The 20,781-nt window shown below is 41.3% G+C and overlaps 1 protein-coding gene across 4 annotated transcripts in view; it reads left to right on the top strand.

Moving 5' to 3' along the window:
• Positions 1-7,971: 7,971 nt before the first annotated feature.
• The window catches only part of BICDL1 (BICD family like cargo adaptor 1), an 80,668-nt gene continuing 67,858 nt past the window's right edge, over positions 7,972-20,781 (top strand). For 3 of the 4 annotated variants that reach the window (XR_011236542.1, XR_011236543.1, XM_069497194.1), the window contains exons 1-2: positions 8,559-9,021; positions 15,926-16,141. Coding sequence is in view for 2 of the 4 variants with exons in the window: in XM_069497194.1 (XP_069353295.1) it covers positions 8,584-9,021; positions 15,926-16,141 (654 nt within the window). In the remaining 2 variants the exon portion in view is untranslated. Of the gene's footprint in view, positions 9,022-15,925; positions 16,142-20,781 lie in introns of all 4 variants that reach the window. The other variant, XM_069497193.1, reaches the window with a different exon arrangement.

Here is a 20,781-nt window from a genome sequence, read left to right on the forward strand (position 1 = left end):
AAATTTTTTGTAGAGATGGGAGGTCTCACTATGTTGCCCAGGCTGGTCTTGAACTCCTGGCTTCCAGCGATCCTCCTGCCTCGGCCTCCCAAAGTGCTGGGAATACAGGCCTGAGCAACCATGCCCAGCATCATCCATACATTTCTCATTAACAACTCACTATTTTTTTTCTTACTTTCCTTTTTTTTTGTTTGTTTTCTTTTTTAAGAATTCTCAGAGAACAAATAATTGCTCTTATAATTGTTATATGTATACTCATTTCACATGTGTCTTATTTCCCTTTCTAGGACAGAGGTCCTTGGCCGTACGCAAATCAAAGGGCATTCTGATTCTCTCTCTTTTTCTGGCTTTCCTGTTTCTGGCAATACACCGTCACTCTGTTGTCCACGTTGGTAACCTCAGAGACATCTGTGAATTTTCCTTTTCCTCACTCCCACTCCCTGATATCCAATCAGTCTCCAAATCTAACAATTCTTCTTTTTTTTTTTCCAGATAACATCTCTGACATCTTTTTTCCATTTCCAGCGTACCTTCCATCTAGATTCTTCTGGCAACAGTAGAGCTGGTCTCCCTGACTCCTGAGTCCCGCCTTGAATCCATCCTTTACATTAGTGCCAGATGAATCTCCCTGAAGCACAGTTTTATTCAGATCACTTCACAATTGCAGAATTTCCAACCATTCCCCATTGTTCCTAGTAGTATCTCCCCTCTCTGAAGTCTACAACACCCGTTGCATAATTTATAAGGTGTTTAATATACTATTCAATATAGTTCCGGTACTGCATATAATGATAGTTATTTCTGTTCATGGTTTCCATCCTTTATTAAATCATAAACTTTTTGAGGGCAAGGATCATGGCATGTACCTATTTGTTTTCCCCATATAATATACAACACTTCTATGTGATAAATGTTCTGAATGAATGAAGACATTAATTGAGGCCATTTTAATATGTAACACATTTGGCATTCTGAGATCAAGCATTTTTTGGTTTGTCATTAACATCTTTTTGAGTAAGCTCTTACTGTATGTTGGCAATGTACTGAGTGCTTTATACACATTATTCATTATAAAATGTGTCAAGTTCCTGTCACATTTCAGGGACCGTGATTGGCCTTAAGAACCCTTAGTGAACAAAATTATTTACTTGCACAATGCCTGTGAACAGAGAGGGCAACTAACTTTCCCAGGGCTGTTCAGCGAGTAACGGAGAGAGCCTCCACTTGAAACCAGGGCTTACTCTTTTTTTTTTTTTTTTTTTTTTTTTTTTTGAGACAGAGTCTCTCTCTGTTGCCCAGGCTAGAGTGAGTGCCGTGGCGTCAGCCTAGCTCACAGCAACCTCAAACTCCTGAGCTCAAGCGATCCTCCTGTCTCAGCCTCCCGAGTAGCTGGGACTACAGGCATGCACCACCATGCCCGGCTAATTTTTTTTTTATATATATTTTTAGCTGTCCATATAATTTCTTTCTATTTTTAGTAGAGATGGGGTCTCGCTCTTGCTCAGGCTGGTCTCGAACTCCTGAGCTCAAACGATCCGCCCACCTCAGCCTCCCAGAGTGCTAGGATTACAGGCGTGAGCCACCGCGCCCGGCCAGGGCTTACTCTTAATAGAAACCGTGTTCTTAACCACGCTATTGTATTTCCTGTAGTGTGAGCTATATATTTCCATGGTGAGGCCATGTCCAGTTTGCCCACTCTCTCTTATACAAACTCTCATAGAATCTTCCTTGAGGATAGGGACCATGTTTTCTAAAATTTTCTAAAATCCTAAAGTTCTCATATAATGCCAATACCAAACCCATACACAACCTTCGATGGTTACTCAACAAACACTTATTGGACTACTGCCGTGATGACTATACAATCCAATGGATTTCGTTATAACTTGGGAAATTTAAAAAATCACTTTGCTCATAGAAATATTTAATCGCCAATACAAACTTACTTTTCCCATTTGTTGTAAAGTATAAATTAAATTACCAATATTTGCCAGTGCATTATACCGACTATCTCCCCAGAACACTTAATATGCATACATAGCCCACATTTACAGGTATGTCCCAGACACAAACATAGCTACCTTCTCTAGGACATACAATTAAATCTGAACCCTTCAGAAAATAACAATGATTCTTCTGATCATCAGAAGACACTAAGAAGCCCATAAAGACTTTTTACTAAGAGTGAAAAGGTAGCAATGCTAACACAAACCATGAAGAACACATTAAAGACATTTTACCTACCTGCTAGCAAAAGTTTTTAGTTGTCTTGGCAACTGGATGATATACTATTTCTACAATCAATTTACTCTGAAATTGACAAAGAAAAATAAAGAACAAAAATGGGAGGAAATTCGCTTAAGAAACAGTGTTAGTATGAGCAGTATCAATAGGTATAAATAACTTGCCTGCCAACAGATTAAACAGATTAAACCGGAATGTAATGTGGAAAGAACAAGATATAACAAATGTTTGGCAAATTCTTGGAATAAAACTAGGAAATGTTTTAAAATAGCTTCAGATGAATGATATTTAATATATGTAGCAAAACACATCAGCAATGTGTTTAGGGCCAAGATCATTGGAAAGCAGCAGAAAATGGGAACATATAGAAAATTAAGCCACAAATCTTTCTAGATGTCGGCACTGGAAGAACCAAAAATAGCCAACCTGAGCATAAAGCTGTCATTTTCTGATGAGTTTGGGCAACGGAGACAGTCAAATCGTTATAAGAAGGTGGGGGAGGGTAGAAAGCAATTTAGTCAATGTTGGGAGCAATTCAGCTCAAAGCAGAGAGGCTTTTTGTTTATTTGTTTGCCTAAGTGGTATGGCTCTATTTTGGGCTGATTTTGCGGAAGGAAATTCCTAAAAGCAGCCTCAAGCACCCTTGGGCGCACATCATAACCTGTCTTGTGTATAGCCCATTTATATCTTTCTCGGGAAAGAAACCCCATGGTCAAGTTGAAGAAGCCTGGCATTTTAAGCCAGGGTTTCTCAACTGGGCACTATTGACATTCGGGGCTAGATAATTCTTGTTGTGCAAGGCTGTCCTGTGCATTACAAGATGTTTATCAGCATCTCTGGCCTCTACCCACTAGATGCCAGTAGCACCTTCTCCCTCCCAGTTGTGATAACCCAAAATGTCTCCAGACATCGTTCAATATCCCTGTGGGCATGGGCGAGGGAGATGCAAAATCACCCCCAGTTGAGAACTGCTGGTTTAGAGAATAAAGAGATACTCATTGAGCCCAACTTTTTACCATACAAATGAGGAAACCAAAGCCCAGGGACAATAAATGCTGTGTTCAAATGTACACAGCTGGTTAATGACAGTTCTAATCCAGGGACCCCAGATTGTCACTCTCAATAACCCCACTATACCCCAACTTTAGTCATTTGCATACCACCATCATGATTTTTTTCATACCTGATACCACCTATATTATTTATTATTTTTATTTGAGTTTACTCTTTAAGTACATTTATTTTGAAAGGAAACAGGTATATAAGGGAATAGAAGACAGACATAAATGTTAGGAAACATCATGGCATCAGAGGGAGAGTTTGTGCTCAGTTACTTTATGTATTTATTTATTTATCAAAAACCTGTATTGTACCCACCATATCCTACCATTTTAACAGCTTTACACATGTGAAATCTTTTTGTCTTAAGACCAACCTTATTAGGTAAGTACTATTGTAATCTTTATCCTGTAAATGAGGAAACTGAGGCACAGAGATCCAAAGCCATCCAACTCGTATGTGGCAGAACTGAGATTCCAGCCCAGAAGTCTGGCTCATGAATCCGTATTTTTTTACCATGAAGGGGAAAGACTGCAGATGCCTAATTAGGAGGGAGAAAAATGGGTTGAGGGCTGAAAACAACAGCGGTCAGGGAATAATGGGCAGAGGTAACAAGGCAGCTGGACCTGGGAGATTAGGCAAATCCTTGGGAAAGAGGAGCTCCCACTTGGAAAAGTTGGGCAGGGGTGCTAGTAGGAAGGGACAGAAGCTGGAGGAGAGGAAATCCGGGACTCACACTGTGTAGCGGGGTAGGGGCAAGATGAGGCTTCATCTTCTGGGCAGCGGAGAAGACACTGCCCTACACCAGGCAAGGCAGGGTCTCTGCTAAAGACTGAGGCTGGTGAGCACCGCCCACCGAAGTTAGTATTTTCCCCCTAAAAATCAGCTTGAGAACAACCAATGGTGTACACATCACACTTTGCAAAATGTTGATTCAAGTCATCTCTAAAAAAATATAAAATGTTTTGGGCAACACTTTGGGAATTTTTGAGACTTTTATGTTTCTACAACTAGTTCATACATAAAATATACAGCTTAAAACACATGCGTTCAAGTGCGGGTGCATGCGTGCGTGCACGCACACACATGCACATACACACATCATTGCTAAATGAAAACACCAAGTATAGAACTGCTTTATCACACATTTTGCCAGCTCTTCATGTTTCTTCAACACTTGGCTTTTTGCAAACAAATTTTCTGGGAAATGTTTTGTCTTTTACACGTCCCAGTTTTTACAGATCAAGATGTTAATAGAAGTAAACAACTTGGGAAAATTGGATGAGTGTTGTCATATTTGGAAATATCAGGATTTCGAAGAAGGAAAATTTCATGTTTTGCCCTTAGTGATGTAAGGTGCTTATGTGGAAATTCATCCATAGTATGTTAAGATGGGTCATGTTCCAATTCACCAGAAAATCCAGGTACCAGAACCAACACTAATGCAAATATATTGTAAAGGAATATATAAATGATAAAAATATAAAGTGTGAATCATAATAACTAAGAGAAAGACCTTTAGAGTCAGACATGCCTAAACCACAAACCTCATAGTATCATGTACCAGAATGTATTGGTGTTACACCCTAGCATTATAGAGTAATTGTGGGGATTAAATGAAATAGTATTATATAAAGGACTTTAGGAACGTAATGCTAAATATATTTTAGTTGCTATTATTCTACCATGAAGAAGAATGAACTAAACAATATGCTTAGAAGCTGTAGGTTTTCATGACTTTGCTTTGATGAATTTTAAATCCTGGCACTAATTTCCATGCAGGCAGATACATGTTCATTCTGTTACCTCCAGGCTGACCTAACAGACTTGCATGGCTTTAAATCAGCAGTTTTCAAAGTGTGGTGCACTGACCCCTGAAGGTCCCCAAGAGCCTTTCAGGAAGGCTACCAAGTTAAAAAAAAAAAAAAAACTATTCAGAAAAATTATAACAATAGTAATGCTAATTTTATTAATAATAGTAAAACAAATTTCATAATAATGCTAATTGTCTACTACTATTTTTAACTGTGTTGACATTTGCACTGACAGTGCAAAAGCAATGTGGTAGGTAACACTGCTGATACCTTAAGCATGAATCAAGGCAGTGGTACCAAAGTGTACTGGTAGATATGTTATTCTTCACTCCCATGTGCTAGTTTAACTTAAGCATATCCCTGATGAAGCAGTACTTTATTAAATCTAGACCCTTGAGTGCATATCTTTTTCATATCCCATGTGATGAAATGGGAAGTACCCAGAAAGCACTTCTGCTGCATATTGAAGTATGATGGTTGTCTTGAGGTGAAAGTGAGCTGAGCTAGCCATGTTATTCCTGGAACACTGTTTTTACTAGAATGAATGACACAAATTTGCAGTATTCTGATTTGGGTATTTGGCAGACATTTTTGCAAGAATTAATGAAGTAAGTCTGTCCCTTCAAGGAAATATCCATGATAAAATTCAAGCTTTCAAGTGAAAATAGGAATTTTGGAAAACACATATGCACCCCAGTCAGCTTAATAGCTTCCCAACACTTGAAGACTTTTATGCTGAGATCAGTGATAATATTAATAAATGTCATTCTTTTGATATTGTATAATGACATGTGACAATATTTGGGAGGTCTGCATAACTCAAATATTTTCCAAATGAAAATGCATGTCATTATAGAATCAATCATACGTAGGTCAAGGAGTTATTCAAAGTGAAAGATCAATGGATTTCCTTGACATGGTTTTAGATTTCACACTGCAACTCACCTTTAAGAAACTATCACTTGTCAAGTTTTGGTGTAATATCAAAGAAAAATATCCAAAATTATCTGAAAAAGGGTATTCAAATATTCTTCCTTTTCCCAACCATATATATTTGTGAGACCAGATTTTCTTCATATCTTTCAATCAAAACAAAATATCACTACATTGAATAGAGAAGTAGATATAAGAATTTTAGTTTCCTATTGTTAAGCCAGACATGAGAGATTTGCAAAATGAAAAATAGTGCTACTCTTCTCACTAATTTTTTTGGGGGGAATATTCAGCTATTGCTCATAAAAATACATTATGGTAACATGTAATAGGCTTATCATAAGTATTTTGATATGAATTAAATATTTAAAATTTTTCTACATTTTAATTTCTAATATGGTAAATGGCAATACCTTAACAAATACCTGAACAAAGCCAGCCCTGAGGTTCAGGACCTTTCGGATTCTCACCTTTGGTCTGGGGTAGTGATGTTAACAGCTGAGTATTGTTTAGGCTCTGAATTTAATGAGGAATAAAGGCCATAAGAAACTGTCTGACCCACTTCAACCTCTTGATGTCCTGAAATTTCCATCTCACTGGGATGAAAAAAATAAAAGTATGATCTAACTAAAAAATGGGTTGTCTTCCAAGAGGAAAAGGAAACAATAGGGACAACTTCTAGCTTCAGAAGTGATGGTTTCTGAAAATAGGAGACAGAGCATCACCAATGAGGTCAAAGGAAGAACTGACTGGAAATCATCCCCTAGGCTCTTCAATCCTTCTTTCGACCATCGCAGGAAGCTTTTCTTCTATGTCCACCCAATCCACCTTGGTCACAAATGACCATTTATCTTCCTCAAGACTGGCCATACATGAATGACTCTACCAGTTGTAAGGACCTGGGTGGGCGACTCCATCTCTCAGGCCTTTATTTCCTCCTCTGTAAAACGAGAAGAGTGACAGTATTTTCTTTAAAAGGTTCTGTGAGGATTATCTGAGATAATGAATACAAAGCACTTAACACAGGACAGGGCACACCCTAAGTGCCAAATAAACAGTAGTTATTATTGGGGAGATTTTTTGCTTCATCTTCCCATCTGAGTAGTTTTTTCCGTTATCTCTCCACATCAGCCCTTTCTCTGCCGGCTGCTGGTCTCTGAAGCATCTGGTCCTTCATATCCCTGAGTCATCATCATTAAGATGCCGGGTTTCCTCCTCCTGCTCTCTAGGGCTCCCTCTCCTGACTGCTGAGCTCTCGTGGGGGCCCAGACCTGAATTCCGTGACTGCGAGTCTCTCTAAGGGCTCGGCCAGTCACCCGTCTTGGAGGAATGTCCTCCGTGCCCTTGGCCACAGAGACCACCTAAGAGGCGGCGACAAGACTGAGCCCCACCGGCCCCCCGAGACGTGCCCCAGCTCAGAGGTGACAGCCAGGCTGGGGGCGGGGCCGCGCCCACACGAGCACTCGAGGCCGGGGGCGGGGCGGGGCGCCGTCCGAGGTGAGAACGAGGCTGGGGGCGGGGCCGTGCGCCGTCCGAGGTGAGAGCGAGGCCGGAGGCGAGGCCACACCCCGAAGTGCGCGTGCCGGGGGCGGGGCTGAGGGCAGGACCGCGCCCCTAAGTGTGCTCGAGGCCGGGGGCGTGGCCGCGCCGGAGGGGCTGTGGGGACCGTTAGGGATGCGCCAGCCGCCTCCGGAGGCGGCGGGCGCAGCTGCCCCCAGGGCCTGAGGCAGCGCAGGGGTTAAGGCCGCCGACGCCACCTGGGCGCCGCTGAGGAGACCTGCGAGCCGGCGAATCCCGCGCGGGCGCGGCGAACAGGTGCCCGCGCGCGTCAGGCGCCGGCGAAGGGCGGGGAGGGGGGGCGCGGCCGGAAGCCCGGGGCGGGGTGCGGCTGGCCCGGTGAGCGGGAGGAGCCGGAGAAGGCAGGAAGGAGCTCGCTCGGCCGCGCGGCGCGCGATGTGGAGCCGCCGCCTCGGCCCCTGCAGCAGCAGCCGCCGCCGCCGCCGCTGCTGTTGGGGCTGCCGCCGAGCCGAGGGTCATGGAGCGCGGCTGCAGAGAGCGGCCGCCGGCAGCAGCAGCAGCGAGCGTCGCAGCGACAGCGGAGCGCAGCCCGCCCCATGAGACGCTGCCCGGCCGGCGGCGGCAGCAGCGGCAGCGAAGGCAGGGCGGCTGAAAACCCGGCGGCGGCAGCGGCAGCGGCAGCGGCAGCGGCGTTCCTCCTCGCATCCTCCCCTCGCGCTTCGCGTCCCCTCAGTCTTCCCTTCCTCAGCCTCCCGGTTCCCACCCTCTCCTCCTCCTCCCCCCCTGCGTGCGCGAGCAGCTGAGCCCAGGGGCGGGGGGCGGGGGCGCGTGCCGCCGGCGCGGGGGAGGGGCGGGCCGGCGCGCGCCGCGCCCAGGGCTCGCAGGGACCCGGGGGGCGCGTGCCGCGGCGCGAGGCGAGGCGCCGGGCGCGGGGCGGCGCGGCGGGGCCCCTCCCCCCTGCAGCCTGGCGCGCGCCGGCCGGGCCGCACCGCTGCGGGCTCCGCGCGCGCGGGCCATGTCCGCCTTCTGCCTGGGCTTGGCCGGCCGCGCTTCAGCACCCGCCGAGCCGGACAGCGCCTGCTGCATGGAGCTGCCCGCCGCGGCCGGGGACGCAGTCCGGAGTCCCGCCGCCGCCGCCGCTGCCGCCCTCATCTCCTTCCCCGGGGGGCCGGGGGAGCTGGAACTGGCGTTAGAGGAGGAGCTGGCGCTGCTGGCGGCCGGGGAGCGGCCGTCTGACCCCGGGGAGCATCCTCAGGCCGAGCCGGGGCCTGCAGCCGAGGGGGCTGGACCGCAGCCGCCGCCTGCCCACGACCCCGAGCTGCTGTCGGTAATCCGGCAGAAGGAGAAGGATCTGGTGTTGGCGGCCCGGCTGGGCAAGGCGCTGCTCGAGAGGAACCAGGACATGAGCCGGCAGTACGAGCAGATGCACAAGGAGCTGACAGACAAGCTAGAGGTGAGGACCTGCCTCTGGGAGGGGTGGGAAGCAGGGACAGCCCAGGCACCCGCCCGGCCATGGGCAGTTTGGGGAGTGACTCACCGTCCTCTTCCTTGCTCACCCTACCTCGCAGAAAATGTCCTGCAAGGAACAGGAGGCAGGAGGGTTTCTGATTGTTAAATCAGGGCATTCATTGAACCCACCTGACTTTCCCACTCTGCTCACAGCAAAGGGGTCCATGCACAGCTCCCACCACTGTGGGCCGTTCTATATATGTACTGTACACAGCATCTAAAATAGAGCTTACAGTATGACTAATTTATACAGCACTCTGGTGATGTCTGCATACAGAGAAAAATGAGAAAGTCGGGAAGCATTTAAAATATGCTCATAAAATAAAAATATTTAAAATTAAAAGCTCCAGGTTTGCAGAGAAGTAGTTAATCTCTAATCAGGGTGTTAGCCTAAAGCTTTCCAGTTTTGACGTTGAGGCCTCTAGATGCCCTTGTCTTAACTTCCTGGCAGCTCAAGTTGTGGGAAACAAGTGCCCCTAAAGGAGCTTTATATAGCCTTCAAATACTCGGGGATTAGGAAATGTAGTTCCACTGCAGAAATCAGGCGAGCCAGGGCTCAACATGTGACCACTGGTAGTGGATTTAATTTGGGCCTCAATATTTATGTGTATTTAAACACTACTTTTCTGTGTTCTGGGTCTCAGGCTTGCAGTTGGTTAACCAAATGCAACCTCTGAGAACTATATTACTTTAACTTCTTTTATAAGTATCTCTTGAAGTATCTGTAATATTTCTGCCAATTCTTGGACCATCGTCTGTCAGTGCTATGTCTGTTTTCTTGCCCTTAACTAGAAAAGGGCCTTGAATGCAGCCCAGAACGCCAGCATTTCTAAAAATTAGATTGCAAAGGGGAGTCAGCTGTGAAAGTGGAGACGAGCTTATCCTTTTTTGCCTGTGCGTTTACTATTGTCACCTGGTTTGCAACCAGTTCTTTTCATTCTTAGTTACAAGAGAATACTACTGACCTGAATGAGTCAGGTTTGAAATTGATCCCAATCAGGTTCTATGTCACTGCTACCGGTTGAACAGTCATAATGTAGATTCAGAAACATTTCTGTAATAAGATTTGAGTGTCTGTAGTCCAAAGACATAAAAGTAAATCGGGGAAAAAAAGGAAACCAGTGAGTGCCCTGTAGTTCAGTTGACCTGTTAACTGGGTCTGCCAGTTGATGAACTCCTGAGATACCTCTCTGAAAAGTTGTTTGTGAAACCTATAGGTAGACTGCCAAAAAGCAACCTAATGAATTGAATTGTTTAATTTTCACTTGAAGTAGAGCTCTAGCAATAAAAAGGCTGTCTTTTTTTTTTTTTTTTTCCTACTAAGGAGATTCAATTACACGACTTTGTAAAGAAGCACTACTGCAGAGATTTAAACTTGTGATTTGAAATTCCTTCAGTGAGGGACTTGATTGAAGAGACAGCTAACTTGAAAGGACCATCATATCAGTTTGATTAGTGATAGATTTCATAGTAATCCTGAGTGTGCAATTACACACATCCTGGGTTCTATGTGGAGCCTTTGTACATTTCTTTAACAGGAAAAAGATTTCAAAATTCCATAACAAAAGTTTTTGTTGTAAAAGAATAAATTGGACATTTTTCTTATTTACTTGATGGATAATAGTAGTTTAAAACTCTTAAATTATTCTTTTAAAATCTTCACTACTCTGCAGGTCAGCATATGAACTCAAGTTTTAAAAGTTTATTTTTAAATTCTAGAAATTTGTTACACAACAGTGTAAATGTACTTAACACTACTGATGTGTATACTTAACGATGGTTTAGATGGTAAATTGTTACATATGCTTCACTGTAATTTAAAAATAAATTAAAAAATTTTTTTAAGTTTATTTTTTAAAAGCCAAATATTGATCATTGTTGGAACTGAGTGATGGGGGAGTCAGTTATACTGTTTCTTCTAGGTATGTTTGAAAATTATCATAAAAAGTTTGAGTTTTTTAAAATGTACATTAAAAAAGGTATAATGAGATTGCCATTAGTGTTTGTCAATTCCTTTAGTGTTAATATGAGAGTGACAAACTTGATTTACAGAGGACTATGTCATTTGATACCTGCAAGTGAGTTTTCCCCACAGTATATTTTTTTGAGCAACCTAGATTTTAGAATGTCTGTCTAGACTAAGTACTGTTTAAAGTTTTAACACAGTTGCGGTATTTTCAATTAAATTAAACACTTGGGAGTAGAGGACCAGCCCTTACTTTAAGAAGTATTTATTCATAGGGGAACTTGACCAGGCAGGAAAAAAGCATTTATAATTTTCTGCAAACTGTCAGACACTGGAATCAAACACATTTTTTCACAGGTTGGTTTGAAAGGTAAACTGAGTGGATTCTGAGAGAATGGTGGTTTCACTATTAAATGATGAGACTGGTTTTATTTCAGTCCCATCTGCTCAGAATTGACACCTTTCTAACTTCAGGACAAATAAGCCATTTTCAAGATCTTTTCTACCTATTCATTAGTTAATGTGAATCCCGCTGTGGTTCTTTGTGCCAAATCCCAGATTTTGTTTTGTCATTTAAAACATAAAGTACTTGGGCCGGGCGCGGTGGCTCACGCCTGTAATCCTAGCACTCTGGGAGGCCGAGGCGGGTGGATCGCTTGAGGTCAGGAGTTCGAGACCAGCCTGAGCAAGAGTGAGACCCCGTCTCTACTAAAAATAGAAAGAAATTATATGGACAACTAAAATATATATATACAAAAAATTAGCCGGGCATGGTGGCGCATGCCTGTAGTCCCAGCTACTCGGGAGGCTGAGGCAGTAGGATCGCTTAAGCCCAGGAGTTTGAGGTTGCTGTGAGCTAGACTGACGCCAGAGCACTCACTCTAGCCCGGGCAACAGAGTGAGACTCTGTCTCAAAAAAAAAAAAAAAAAAAAAAAAACCATAAAGTACTTGATCTTACACTACTCTGTCATTAAGGGCATGCTGTTTAAAATCTTTAATGGTTTAAATGTTAACATAGAAGTTTTTTTGAGGTATACATCTCTCAAGGTTAAAATGAAGATGCAGGTTAACTGGAAAAACTAAGATTTTGGTCATTTTTTTTCCGCCCTTAAATTGAGTATACTGTATTTTATTACTTATTCACTGAATTAGATTTGCAGAGGCTTAAAGTTCTGAAGCCATTTTAACAAAATTTATTTCTTTTGCATCTACATTTAACCTCTTCCCTCAGTTATGTTGTCTTCCCCTAGGCCAATTCTCATGATTCTAGTACTATTTTTTTAAGAGAGCAAAAATAATAAGATGAAAATGAGTACATAATGGGAGTCATAGTAGATTTAGAGAAGAAAACCCAGGGGTCCTGATTTGCATTCAGTACTTGGTCCTCTTAAAGAGCAATACTTTTTCTTTGTATTTTTAAAGAACCATGTCCTGGACTTAAGAGAACAGTGTGACTTTTTTGGTTCTTTGTTATTGTTTTCTCTTTCTTTCTTTCTTTTTCTTTTTTTTTTTTTTTTTTTTGCAGAAATCCATTTCTGTAAAGATCTATTTTATGTAGGCCAATGACATTTATTTGCTATTTTTTTTTTAGTGTTAAACTCTATTTTTTAGAATGGCTTTTGATTTACAGAAAAGCTGGGAAAATAGTATGGACAGTTTCCATACACCCTGAACCCAATTTCCTCTATTATTAATATCTTAAATTAGTATGGTACATTTGCCATAATCAGTGAGCGAATACTGATACATTATTACTAACTAAAATCCTCATTTTATTCAGATTTCCTTAGCCTTTACCTAACATCTTTTTCTTGTCCAGGATCCCATCCAGCATACCACCTTACATTTTGTTTTTGTGTCTCCTTAGGCTCCTCTTCGCTGTGACAGTTTCTTAGCCTCTCCTTATTTTTGATGAGCTTGACAGTTTTGATATTAACTTCTAAAATGCCATGTAACCCTGAGAAATAGGGGAGGGCACAGGCAGAACCTGACCTCCCTAGAGTTTACTGTTTAAGTTAGCACTTAATTGAAAATATAATTGTAGGAGAAACTTTTCTTTTCTCAGAGTAGACCAAAGGCTAAATTCTGTATGTTCATTAATAGGAAAGTCTTGATTTTGTCAAAGGGTTGGGAAGCCTGAAATAGGAAGTTTGTCTCATGTCCAAGGAAACGTAAGGACGGAATAGACTGATCAGCACCACCTGTCCTCAGCGCCTCTCCCGATTGGATTGGATTGTTTTAGTTGCTCTGTTGGGCTTTTCACTAACAGCTGTTTGCTGAATATTTTTAAGTCTCTCTGTTCTTTTAGAACACAAGCCTAATTTATCTGGCCTCTCAGTAACACTGTGATTACTGAGTTCTTGCTGTTGCCTTCTGCTCAATCTTTTCCATTTTGGAAAAATTCAGTAAAACCAAGTACACAATTTTAGGTTTGCATTAGCATTTGTTTCTGCATCCCATCTTTCTGAAGTTTCTGCAGTGACTAAAACATTCTCATTTTTTGGAAGTTAGCAATATGAGGAAAGCATAGAGCAAAAAATTCTCATACTGATGAGTAGAAGTCCCTCCCTTTTTATTCCTTTTCCCACATGCTTCAAACTGAAACTGTATAAAAATGTGAATTTTTCAACAAAGGTACTAGAGTGGCTACATCCAAATGAGTTATCTTCTTAAAGTGGTCAACTTAGGAGTTTTCAGTGAAAACTGCCTTTGCTAATGTGCTTAAAATTTTAATTTTAGATTGCCGTTTTTATCTTTTGGCAGGTTCTTTTGACTGCTCTCAATCATGGTAAATTTTCATCTATTAGGGGGTAAATTTGACTTTCAGAAACATTCACAAGTCACTCAGCAAAGTAAGGGGAATAAGATGGCAGGATGAAGTGGGATAATCTCATTTTTTAGACACACCTCAGATGTGAAGTGATGGGACTGATTTTTTTTTTGCATTGACTGTAAGCTGTCCCCTAAGACTTTCCAAAAGAAGCATTCCAAAAAATATTTTGAAAAGTGATAACATCAATAGAATAGGAGCGTAGTTTCCCAAGGTGAAGAGATGACTGAGTACTCAGAAGATTCACATGCTCATTTTAGCATATTCAAACAATCTCAGTGTTTGATGTCAACCTTCAGTGCATCAGAATTTCCTGAAGAACCAAATATATATACATATACAGATATATTAATACATGCATACACAGACATAGGTGCTTAGACCTCATCCCCTTCTTAAGTGAATCACAATCTCAGGAATTGGGGTCAAGGTGGGTATTATTTTGAACAATTACACCAGAACTTTTCTGAGAGCACCAAAAGTTAAAGGTCATTTACTTTAATTTACATTTCATATACTCCTTGAAGTATAGACTTGGCTGTTGTACATACTATGCTTTTTAAGTAGGAGAACATACTTGCCTCCATAGAGAAGTATACATGTTTATCTCACAGAAACAAAAAGATCTTATTTCCTTTGATTCAAAGGAATTCTTTTTCATTGATCTTCAGACCATCTGTACTTTTCCTGAATACCATTTTCCACACACAATTTATTTTCTTTTTTAAAACAATTTATTACTTATATCATTCTCTCCCACTAGATTGAAAACTCCGTAAGGGCAAGGACCGTGTCGATTTTGCTCATTACTTATGTCCCCAGGACAGTGCTTAGCCCAGGGTAGGCACTCAAGATTGAATGAATGGATCAGAAATAAATATGCAAGGCTTAATTAATAGGCCATGAGTTAAAGTAGTCCTGAACCTGAGCTTGCCTTAATGATTTTGAAATATAGTGCCATGTATAGCAACAGATATTTATTGAGCTATGACTTAGAGTACTATGTCTAGTTACTTAGACACAAATCCCAGTTCTGCCATTTACCAGTACTGAACCTCTCGCTTGTCCTCTGTTGCTTTATTTGTAAGAAGAGATGGTTAATCTAAAAGATCTCTGGAGTTCTTTTGATCTCTGAAAAATTCTGTGATTGTAAAACCCTAATATTATGTCATGAATAATAGATAATTCCAAAAGAAGCCTCCTTAAAAAAGTAATGAGCGTTTTGGTTATGGGACTCATTTTTAGTTGTTTAAATGATTGATAAATCACTGATTGCTTAGATCTGTGATCCCCACCCCTCAGGCTTGGGACCAGTACCGGTCCGTATCCTGTTAGGTACCAGGCTGCATAGCAGGAGGTGAGCAGTGGGCAAGCTAAGCTTCATCTGTATTTACAGCTGCTCCCCATGGCTGGCTGATCCACCTGAGCTCTACCTCCTGACAGATCAGTGGTAGCATTAGATTCTCATAGGAGCAGGAACCCTACTAAAAATTGCACATGCCAGGGATCTAGTTTTCACATTCCTTACGAGGATCTAATGCCTGATGATCTGAGGTGGAGCTGAGGCAGTGATGCTAGCACTGGGGAGCAGCTGCAAATACAGATTATCATTAGCAGAGAAGTTTGATTGCACAATAAAGGTAATGTGCTTGAGTCATCCCCAAATCATCCCTCTCTGCCACCCCCCACCCTCATCCACGGAAAAATTGTCTTCCATGAAACTGGTCCGTGGTGCCAAAAAGGTTGGGGACCGACGGATTAGATGACTTGCTAAATTTCAAGTGAATTCTCAGATCTAAAACTTCATACCCAAGGGTAAGAATAAACATAACATTGAGCATTTTCAGTAGGAATGGTGTTCTCCTTGTGAAAACAACTCTTTCTCTGCTGTGGAAGAAGGGAATATTTTTGTAGCTGTGTATTGGGTAACTTGTCCTATGTTGCAGGACATTTTATTGTGCTAACTGGGGAAAAGAAGTGAGTGGAGTGTGGGGGAAAAAAAGGCTGCGGAATTTTTAACAGTATTTAAATCCTCTTCACTTTTCACCCAGCACTTAGAACAAGAGAAACATGAACTGAGAAGACGATTTGAGAACCGAGAAGGGGAGTGGGAAGGGCGAGTGTCAGAGCTGGAGAGTGATGTGAAACAGCTACAGGACGAGTTAGAGAGGCAGCAAGTTCATCTGCGGGAAGCAGATCGAGAAAAAACACGGGCTGTTCAGGAACTATCAGAACAGAACCAAAGGTTGTTGGATCAACTCAGCAGGGTGAGTCACAAGAATTTATGGTGTAAAATACTAAAGTTGAAACAGAGCTTTTGTGTAATGTCATTCATGCATGTGGTAAGAACAATTTTTTTGATTTTTTGCCTTTGATTTTGATCTTAACCAGTTAAGTATCTTCCATTTACAAGAACTTAGCAGTACTAAACTAGGAGTCGGGAGCCAAAACCCATGCCTGGGATTAACCAGCTAGAGAATTTGATAATCACTAACTTGGGAGATTTCTCATCTTCAAAATGGAGTTTTGCTTAACACATTGACTGCCATGTGAGTTGTATTTAACTCAGGCTAGTTTTGAGCCTGAGACCTCTTGAAGCAAAACCCTGCAGTTGGTTCGTGAAAATCTTACTTGTTAATGTTCTTACTGTTACAATTAATATTGACAATTTAATTGTAAAAATGTGGCTTGCATTGTATATAACTCACAGAAAACAATAAAAGATAACAAATTAGAAAGGATCATTTTGTTTTAATAGAACACCATGGCCCCAGAGAAAACATTTTTTTCTAGTGTGGCAGTTGATGTGTTAATGATTTGTGATGTTTCTTATAGCTCTAAAAGTCTGTGGTTCCTTTACCTAGAAAACATCTTATCACTGGTAAAATTATGTTAATTCATTTCGTTCAAAGATTAAAAGGTGCCTTCTTTAAACTTTTTAAGTTTAGGGAAAATTTCTAGAGCAAATGATTTTCATTGATGTTGCATTTGTGAATGTATATTCCTTCATATTATTTAAATATGAAAGGAGATGTGTGTATTTAAAATTTGTTTTTTTCCACATTAAGTAAAAATTCTTTACTTGTACCTTTATAGGGTGGTGTCATGGAGGTATTAATTAACCAAGGTCAAGGCTGTAAAATCATGGTAAAGAAGGAGGTTGAGGGCTGAATAGCTGGAAATCTAATTTAAATACAGACTTACATTTTTAACAAATGCGGGAATGTTATTAATGCCCTTGTCTGTAATTCCACCTACTTTTGAAAATTAAGACCTGGATTTACTATTGTACTTCAGCCCTTCTTGTGTGTTGAAAGTAAAACTACTAACTCTTCAGTTACCCGAGAAAAAAGAACTACTCTGATTTCATCCCTAAGCACTAATGTTCTCATAAGAACACTGCCTTGTTCATGTGGTTAGTATTTGGTACTTCGATCTTGGGGAAAGGCTTAGCCAGGGAGTGTATAGTAAATTCCTGGATCTTCCACTACTTTGATGGGTAACACTATATGTAGTTATTTTGCCAGTTTATGTCATAGTTGCTTCCCATTGGTATTCTGAGACTAGTGAAAACCTTCATGCATCACAAGAAGGGGTGAAGTAAATGCTACTTGTGCAGAAGGGAGGAGAAGGAGAGGGAGAAAGAGAGAAAGAAAGAAAATGATGCTTGTTAACTTGGAAAGTAGCTAGTTGCTGGGAGATATCAGAATATTTGTGAAAAGTGAGGATTCAGGTGATAGGTAGAGCTAAAGATCTTGCCTGTAGGTTTACCATCTAGAGAATCCAGTCATTTGATTGGCTGGAAAGCAAGAGTTGGACAGTTCAAGAAGTCATTTCACAGGGCCAGCTCAGTAACAGCATTTCTGACTCAGTTCTAAAACTTTTTTCAACAACTAGGAAGGAAATCTATCCTTGTAAAAATTTTTATAGGTTTTTGAGTCTTTTCATTCATTGTTCATGAAAGATGAAACTAACCAGAGAGGCCTGGTCAGATTGATTGATTTGTTCAAAAACACTTAACATGTATTCTGAGCAAGTGTTTCTTATGGAGACATATGGAATGAATGCAACAAATGAGAAAAATTAGGAAATTAAGATTTCTTGGGGGCTCAGTTCATGTTAGAAAATAACATGAGCAAAAGCGGACTCAGTCCTGTGAAAGGCAGGAAGAAGGATGAAGGGAGAAAGCAGGACTCAGTATGACAGAGTGAAAGGGCACAGAGCTTGGAATTGACTCTCTCATTGACTGGGTGACTTTGTGCCTCAGTTTCCTTTTCGTTAAAATGGGTATAAACATTTATGCCTCAATACAAGTACTATTGAAACGAAAATGAGATGTGTTTTTATTAAACAGCACAAGAAGAGAAAGATTTTTTGCAGTGCTGGTGGTTATTTTATTAAAGCAGTATGTTTATAGTTGTTCACTTGCCTAATTTCTCTATAGAAAACCTTGATAAGCTGCTCCCAAAAGAATGTAGGAGGATAACATTTTCACTAGATCTAGATTCTTGTTATCCTGTCTGGCCTTAATATAGGCCCTTGGTGTGTTTTGCAGCTTTTTTTCTTTTCCCTTTTTAAGCAGGACAAGCCCCTAGGGTTTACGTTAGCAGCAAGTTTAGATTGCATTTTATTAACTGAATATTCAGGAATTAGCTGAGTTAAGTACTTTGATGTGAATTAAGATTCTCCTAGGACAAGATAGCAACCAGTGGAGTTAGTAGAAGGCCATACTTTTGTCACAGTGTATACATACATATGTTTTTATAAGCATGAAATGTATAATATCTAAAATGTTGTACAATATTTCTTTTTTTTTTTTTTTTTTTTGAGACAGAGTCTCGCTCGGTTGCCCAGGCTAGAGTGAGTGCCGTGGCGTCAGCCTAGCTCACAGCAACCTCAAACTCCTGAGCTCAAGGGATCCTCCTGTCTCAGCCTCCCGAGTAGCTGGGACTACAGGCATGCACCACCATGCCCGGCTAATTTTTTCTATATATATTTTTAGCTGTCCATATAATTTCTTTCTATTTTTAGTAGAGATGGGGTCTCGCTCTTGCTCAGGCTGGTCTCGAACTCCTGAGCTGAAACGATCCGCCCACCTCGGCCTCCCAGAGAGCTAGGATTACAGGCGTGAGCCACCGCGCCCGGCCTATACAATATTTCTATGATACTTTTGTCCAAAGTATTTTGACATCCGTCTCATTTGTTGCCATGGCATCGAAGGCTGCTCTTTTTTTTATAATAGCTTTATTGAGATATATTACTAATTCACATACCATAAAATTTACCTTTTAAAAGTGTATAATTCAGTGGTTTTAATATATTTAGAGTTGTGCAACCATCACCACTATCTAATTAGAGAACATTTCACCCACCCCTTAGAGAAACCTGTACCAATTCAGCAGTCACTCCTCATTCCTCCTAATATTATAAGGACACCTGTCATATTGGATTAGGTCCTACCCTAATGACCTCATTTAAATTTGATTACCTCTGTAAAGACCTTATCTCCAAATAAGTTCACATTCTGAGGTTCTGGGGTTTGAGCTTTAGTATATGAATGAGGACAGGGGAACACAATTCAACCTGTAAGAACCATTTTGGGGTGTTTTTTGCCAGCAGGTATAACTCTTGGGTCTTAGTGATGTCTGTGGGAGGTGTTCACAATAGTGAACACCTTGGGGGTTTCATACACTCAGCATATTCATACACCAAAATACATATGCTTATGACCATATCTAAGGGCTGCCATGGCCATTGGGGAGATATTTAGAATTCTGAATTTTATTCTTTGCAAAAGTCTGGATCCACCTCTCTCATTACTCTCTTTAAAGGCTAATCTGCATCCTAGTCTTTTGGATAAAATAGTGAAAACCTTTATTATTATTATTTTTTTAGACAGAGTCTTACTCTGTCACTATGGGTGGAGTGAAGTGGCATCATCATAGCTCACTACAACCTCAGACTCTTGGGCTCAAGCAATCATCCTGCCTCAGTGTCCCAGAGAAGCTGAGACTACAGATGCACCCCACCATGCCCAGCTAATTTTTTCTATATTTTTGTAGAGACAGGATCTCGCTCTTACTCTGGCTGGTCTCAAACTCCTGAGCTCAAGCGATTCTCCTGCCTCGGCCTCTCAGAGTGCTGGGATTGCAGGTGTGAGCCACCCTTTATTATTTTATATACCTTCTTTAATTCAACATTCAGCATATATTTACTGATCAAGACACTGGGAATACAGTGGAGAATACAAGTCCTCTGTTTCATGAAGCTAGTAGGAAGAGATAAATAACTAAACAAACCCACACAAGATAATTAAGGATTGTGGTAGGTACTATAAAAGGTGATTTGGAGACTGGCTAAAAAGAGGTAGAGCCAGCTTGGAAAGGGTTGGTAGGAAAGGCTTCTGTGTGCAGATAACATCTGAGATGAGACCTGAAGGGTGAGGAGCCAGCCATGGAAGGGCCAAGGGAACATACTCTTTGATGAACACTGTTAGATTATAAACTCTTTGAGAGCAGGGACCACATCTGTCTTGTTTATTGCTGTAAGCAGGTATCTAGCAGAGTGGGCATTCAATAAAAGATTGTTGTTGTTAAATGATTATCTAAGGTACCGAATAAATAAATGTTTAGAACTGTAACTTTTCCAAGAATGTACTGCCCCTCCACATACTCTGTAGAAGAGCACTCTTGACTATTTCAGGCTCTCTCTTAAGCTGTATATAAGCTATTTGAAAACCAGTAGTCAAAGGTATCATGGATGTCAATGCTTTGACAGGCGAGCTGTAGATAATGGTGACTGTGTTGCCTGGAGATCTTGTGTTATCTTCATAGATACTCCTGGAATTGCATAAAAACCCAATCTTCCATGAATTGAAAAGAATGACTACAGATGAGAATGGACAGAG

This window comes from Eulemur rufifrons, chromosome 21, assembly GCF_041146395.1.
Source record: "Eulemur rufifrons isolate Redbay chromosome 21, OSU_ERuf_1, whole genome shotgun sequence".
Classification (NCBI taxonomy): Eukaryota; Metazoa; Chordata; class Mammalia; order Primates; family Lemuridae; genus Eulemur; species Eulemur rufifrons.